Below are 6,734 nucleotides of genomic sequence, written 5' to 3' on the forward strand. Positions count from 1 at the left end.
GATAGAGCAGAGTTTAGGGCTGTTGTACATAGGGTCACTATGAGTCACAAGTGACTCGACAGCACATAACAACAGCAAACATTCCCATTGTTAATTATACCGATTTCCTCTTACCTTGTGAACGCCACGTGGTGATGTGAACCACCACCACCATGTTCATCCTTCTTCCTCCACTCCATAGTTTCAAATAATTGTATTTTGTAAATATCAATACCATTTTTTCTCAACTTTTTGTCTGATCTCATAGCGTATAAGCTGGCCAGAACCAAAAACATCATAATGTGTTCCCTACCAGAAATAGGACGTATAGAGTTCTGTGCTGATGTGATAACACAGTACTTGAGCAGAAATGAGCAGTATTCTGCTGAATGGGCATAGAAAATATCTGAGTGCTTTTGTTTTTCACTTACAAACGTATATATGCACTCACATAACGCGCACACGCACACGCGCACGCGCACAAACACATACCCCATATACCCTTTGTTTTTGTGTCCCAGGTATGTGATACAGGATGGAAGCCCATATCTTCGTTCCATGAAACAGATTTCAAAGGAGAAGCTTAAAGCAAGGCGCAACAGAACTGCGTTTGAAGAAGTAGAGGAAGATCTGAGGCTTTCCCTTCACCTCCAGGATCAGGATCCTGTGAAGGATCAAGTGCCAGATCAGCAGCTAGATTTTAAACAGCTGCTCACCCGCTATAAAGGTAAGGTGCTTCTTAGGGAAATGCTACAGTTGTGGCCAAGATTTGTAGTTTCCCCTCACCATCATTCCTGAGAGGAAAAATGTGGCTCTTGTTTCATTGTTACATTGTCTATTTTTTTCAGACCAACTTTAAACATGAAAAATAGAAGTTCTAATATATATTTAGTTGACCGTTTTTATTTTCTTTACCCATGATTTTTTTTTTCTGATTATAAAAGGAGAATCTATTCATTGTGGAAAAGATGGCAGATAGTGAAGTATAAATTATACTGTAGAATTTTTTTTTGTATCATTTCAAATTTTTTGAAGAGTTTGCATTATTATGCAATTAGACACTCTCATCAGTGCACTAATGCTACTGTTTTGTTTTTCATATATTTTGGAGTTTGCTCTGTGTGCATGTTTATTTATTTTCCTGAATCTTTCAAGAGTAAGTTGACAGTATCAGCTTTACCACTGAATACTTCACTATGTATTTACAGAGAGCACGGCAATGATCAAAATCAGGCTTTAACACTGGTAGAGTACTGTGCTTTAATCTGCCAGAACAAACCCTCTGCCTTACCGTCTTTTCTGGCACACAGCAACTCTCTGTCAGGGCTGAGACTGTGCGTCTTTAAGGGAGCAACCTAACTTACCTTTCTCCTGCGGAGCAGGTGGTGGACCTGAACTACTGACCTTTGGGTTAGCCCAACCTGTTACCCCACTGTGCTACCAGTGTGCCTTATATTTTATCATAGTCCGTAGTAGATGTCTTCCAGGTATCTCAGTAATTAGGAATACCAAGGTGTGGTGCAAATGGTTAAGCATCCATCTACTAGCTGAAAGGTCACAGCTTTGCAAACCCTGAGGAAGGTTCAGCTCAGCCCCATGGGGTCACCATGTACTGAAGTCTGCTCAGCAGCAGCACACAGGACTGCGCTATTTTTCCCAAGCTCAGGATCATGATTGCATTCAGTTGTCATTTGTCTTATGTTGTTGTTGTTAAGTGCTGTCAAGTCACAAGCGACTCATAGCAACCCTATGAAGGAGAGTCCTCTCTCCAGGTTCATAGGGTTTCCAGAGGCAAGCTATTATGGAAGTGGGTGTCTTATAGTCTTTGTAAATTTGCAACATTCCTCTATTTTTGTCTTTTATGACCTTGACATTTTTTTAAGTGTCTAGGCCATTTATTTTGCATTACATGCCGCTGTTTGGATTTCTTATGTTTCTCCAGGATTAAATTTAGAATTATAGATAGATAGAGACAGACAGAGAGAGAGAGATTATCTATCTATATATATCTATATCTATCTATATCTATATATCTATATCTATCTATATATATATCTTCATCCCAGAAACAACGTTGAGTCCTCCTCTGTACATGTCAGGAAGCATGTGATATTATTGGTTTGTGCCGTCATTGGCAACATGAGCTTGAATTATCTGTTTAAGGTGATGTCTCCCAGATATCTCTTTTGAATTGTTAAGTGCCATTAAGTCGATTACAACCTATAACATCCCTATAAACAAATCGATTCCCATTGTAGTTAATAATCTTTTGCAGAAAGATATTTGAGACAATGCGTATATTCTCCAAATTCATCCACTAGTTTTAGTTTTATTCTTGAGCTTATATAAGTTTCATTCTTTTCTCAAAGAAGCCCACACATTAACCTTTATTGTTCTAAAGGTGCTGGTGCAAGCTGTGGTCTCTACATTGATTTTATACAGATTATTGTTATTTGAACTTAACGTTACTCTTACTTGAGTCTGCTCTGACTCAATGGATGAAAGCCTGATGAGGTTTCTGAGGAATATTTAACTTTGGCACTTCCCCGTCCCCAGAATATAGGTTGTCAGTCCATGTGTAGTAATGTAGGAGAGGGAGGACAGGGAGGGAGGGGGATTCAGTGTGGCCTATCCAGGCTGTGCTAGCAGGGACAGGACCCTAGTCTCCGATTACTGTTAAAGCAAAAAGTGCTTTTGGTGAGTCTGTATTTTTTAAAAGACTGAAAGAGAAAAGTTGGTTTTCTATCCCAACTGTCTGCATTATAGATGCACACACACACTGTGTTCCTAGGCTCGGTTGTTAATAAGCTGTAATTATCTTCTGGTTTTCATCTTTCTTTCAGGGTTTAGCAAATCAGTAATCAAGACACTGTCCGTGATAGATTTTGAAAAGGTTAATTTTGAACTAATAGAGGCCTTGTTGGAGTGGATTGTGGACGGGAAGCACTCCTACCCTCCAGGTAACAGCACCTGTCTTCATTTGCCTAAAGGATGGGGAAAGAGGAAGGAGCTTCCTCCCTGTGGCCCCTGCCCCAGGACCTCGCTGAGGGATAGAGTTGTAAAAGTGCTTACTAGCTTTCCTGGCGAATAGCATACCTTTGACATTCCTTTTTCCCCTCCTCCTGCCAAGTAAAACAGAGATGTTAACAATCAAAGCCTGTACTGCAGACCGTTTTGTTAGGGATCATAATGAGGATTCTGGGAGAGAACTGTGGGGGGAAACTCAAATTTGTTAAAAACAAACGAGTTCGGCTGACTTGTCTAATGGAGACCAGTAAAACTTCTGAGGGTACGGCTATTAGACACCTTCAGGCATAGAACTAAACTAACCTCTGTGGCACAAATCTCAGCCTGACAGCGGATAGGCCTGTGAACATGGGCCATCTCCTCCTGTGCCGTTTACAGCCTCTGAAAACCCGCTGGAGGGTCAGCTGTAGGTCGGATCTGACTAGACAACAGTGAGTTGGATTACACAGTGACCAAGAACTAAGCACTTTTCAGAACGGTCAGCCATATGAGGTTAAAAGGCAGCATTTGCCCGGGGATGAGGCTCAGAAGGCAAGAGGACGAAAGGCCAACCCGTACCGATTTTGAGGAGCCCATTCCTGCAGCCACTGTATCTTTCCACTTCATGAAGCCAGCTTGAGGTCCTTTTCCAAGCACTGGTTCCTCCTGATACTATATCAAAGCACATGAGAAGTATTCTGTCTCAATTTCTAGAAAAGATTCATTCTATCATAAAAGACACAAATGGTTTTTATTTTCCTTATAACTCTTAATCCTACCTGAAATTATTGTTTCACTTCCTGTCTCCCTCAGTAGAATATAAGCTCCCTAAGAACAGAGCCTTGTTCACCACTCTGTTTTGCAGACCCGAGAACACTGCTTGGCTTAGCAATGGATAAATGAGGGTAGTCAATGTTGGTGGATTGCTAAATGGAATAATAGACTTTTCTGAACATACTATTTTGTGCTCATTATATAGCACTTGAAAGAAATGGGGGTAAGTACCTTCCTCTGCCTAGATTTCCATCATTATGTGGTTATTTTCTAAATAAACTTGTGAGCCACATGGAACTATTAAAGTTATCTTATTTCTCTTCCCTTGGCATATAGCCAAAGTTTTCTAATGCATTATCACTGAACTGAATATCTTGTTTCATCCCAAAGGAAAAGCCTATTATTAAGAAGGGGAGTGGGAATCAGAGCAGTGGGGGAAAAAATGTACTAAAATTACCTGCATTCAAATCAATGAAAATACAGTAAATAGGGAAAGATCAACCTGACACAGATGGTCAAGCCATGAGAGGAGAACAGATTAAGAAGCACTGAAAAGTGTAAGGGGCGGATGGCAAGTCATTTTTTCCATCTGTGTGCAGCTCAGGGGTTACAAACATCTGGCTGTGGATAGCTCATAATTGCCCTTTAATGTTCTCTGAGTTGACCCTCATTTTGAAAAATGACTGCTTCTGTCAGTTTGAAGACTAAGGTGCATCTGTTGCAGGCTGTGGTCTTTTCAACCACTTGCTGAGAGCTGGACAGTGAATAAGGATGTTGTTGTTGTTGTTGTTGTTGTTATGTGCCGTCGAGTCGCCTGCGACTCATAGCAACCCTATGTACAACAGCCCTAAACCATGCTCTACCCTGTGCCAATCGCACTGTCTCTGACACTCCCATCCCAATTATCCCAGTCACTGAATCAATCCACCTCATAGAGGGCCTTCCTCTCCTGCGCCGTCCCTCCACCCTCCCAAGCATGATGTCCCTCTCCAAGGACCGGTCTCTCCTCACTACATGTCCAAAGTAAGTTAGACGGAGCCTCAGAATCCTTGCCTCCAAGGAGCCCACGGTTTAACCCTTTCCAGGACAAATCTGTTTGTTTTCCTAGCAGTCCATGGTATTCTCAGTACTCTTCTCCAGAATAAGGATGACAGAAGTATAATTGATGCCTTTGAGCTGTCTTGTTGGAGAAAAACACTGAATACCTCATGAACTACCAAGAAAATAAAGATATTTCTTGGGAAAAGTGCAGCCAGAGTGCTCCTTGGAGGCACGGATGGTGAAGCTTTGGCTCAGACACCTTGGGCATGCTATTAGGAGGGGCTTTTTCCTTGGAGAGGAACATCATGCTTAGGTGGAGGGAGAGCAGAAGAGAGGAAGACCCTCAAAAAGATGAATTGACACAGTAACTGCAGCAATGGTCTCAAGCATATCAACGATGATGAGGATGGTACAGGACAGGACAGAGTTCAGTTCTGCTGTCCATAGTGTTACTCAACTTGACTGCACTTAACAACAGTAACTAGCAGCCAGGGCTTCATCACAGTCACCTTCACTTGTTGCATGTACAACTTTAATATCATTTGAAAAGCCTTTTCTTGAACTCTGGTAGGCTAAGTAAGAACTATAAGCTCCTGTTCTGACTTTACCTGCAAAACTGCCTTAAAGACAGACTTAGGTATGACTCTCATCCAAAACTTGAGGACTGCCTATAGATGATTTTCAATACTCTTAAATTTTATAACATTTTAGGAGAGAAGATCATGGCATATATAATAGAAAGAGCACAGATTTGGTGTCAGAAACCTTGAGTTACACCTCTGAAACTGTTGTCTCGCTGTAAAGTTGTTGCTGTTGTGTACCATTGACTCAGAACCAACCCACCATAGCTGACTCTCCAGCAGATTTTCAGAGGCAGTAAATCACATGGGAGAAGATTTCCCATCTTTCTCCCACAGAGTGTCTGGTGGATTCAAACCACATACCTTTGCATTGGCAGCACAGTTCCTTACCACTAAGCCACCAGAGTAAGGGAGGCTAAAAACCTTAATGCATTGCTGTGAGGTTCATATAAGATACGGTATGTAAACAGTTTTCATTTCTTTTTACCAAGTGCTAAAAAAAAAAATCCTGAAAAATATACATTTTGGCCACTTTAGAATTAAATTTTTGTTAATTTTGTTTCCCTCTTTATTTTTCTGTTTAGTAGAGATAATAGCTGTGATAACTAGGTCCCACGTTCCTTGTGGGCAGATATTTGTTTTATATCCCACTACACGTAGGATGAAGCTGACAGAGGCATCTGCTAAATATTTGTGAAGCCATTAGTTCATTAATTCTTGTGCTACCTCTTCAACATATACCTGAGTTTAGATTAGCTAATTGTTTAAATTAGCTTTCTCATATACACTCGTTTTCCTTTTATCCCCTTGATTCTTTTTGTATATCCAGGGGCTGTCCTTGTGTTTTTACCGGGACTAGCAGAAATCAAAATGCTGTATGAACAGCTCCAGTGTAATTCTCTCTTCAACAACAGACGTAGTCATCGGTAAGTTCCTTGGGCCGTTACATGGAGCTGTGTAACTAGAAAGGTCATGTTTATATTCATCACTGTCCTTAGACTCTCAGCCCTCTTCACAAATATATTTGTTTGTATTAGCTACAGATAAAGAACCAGTTTCCCCCAGGAAAAAAAAAATGTATTTCTGTTCCATTAAAAAAATACTGATTCAGAAAATCCACATGTCATTTCAGTTACCAGATGCTTGCCGAGATGTGGGGAGAAGCAGAGTTAGTAACAACAGAGAAATGTTACTGCGGTTTTCCGAGAAAATTCTTTTTCACTGGCTCCTATTCCAGTAGCAGGGTATACTAGGTATATCGTCATATTTGAAAGGAAAAATATTTGACAGATGAACACTTCCTAGAAATGTTGTTCTTGTTATGTGCCGTCAAGTCACCTGCAACTCATAGCG

At 40.8% G+C, this 6,734-nt stretch overlaps 1 protein-coding gene across 1 annotated transcript in view; it reads left to right on the plus strand.

Annotated features, from left to right (window-relative positions):
• The window catches only part of DHX57 (DEAH (Asp-Glu-Ala-Asp/His) box polypeptide 57), a 65,436-nt gene that overhangs the window by 31,857 nt on the left and 26,845 nt on the right, over positions 1-6,734 (plus strand). The window contains exons 11-13 of the mRNA XM_006882338.1: positions 501-706; positions 2,823-2,939; positions 6,211-6,307. Coding sequence (XP_006882400.1) covers positions 501-706; positions 2,823-2,939; positions 6,211-6,307 — 420 coding nt within the window. The remainder of the gene's footprint in view (positions 1-500; positions 707-2,822; positions 2,940-6,210; positions 6,308-6,734) is intronic.

The sequence above is a fragment of the Elephantulus edwardii genome, unplaced genomic scaffold (genome assembly GCF_000299155.1).
Source record: "Elephantulus edwardii isolate Elephantulus edwardi_28Jun2011 unplaced genomic scaffold, EleEdw1.0 scaffold00019, whole genome shotgun sequence".
NCBI classification, from domain to species: Eukaryota; Metazoa; Chordata; class Mammalia; order Macroscelidea; family Macroscelididae; genus Elephantulus; species Elephantulus edwardii.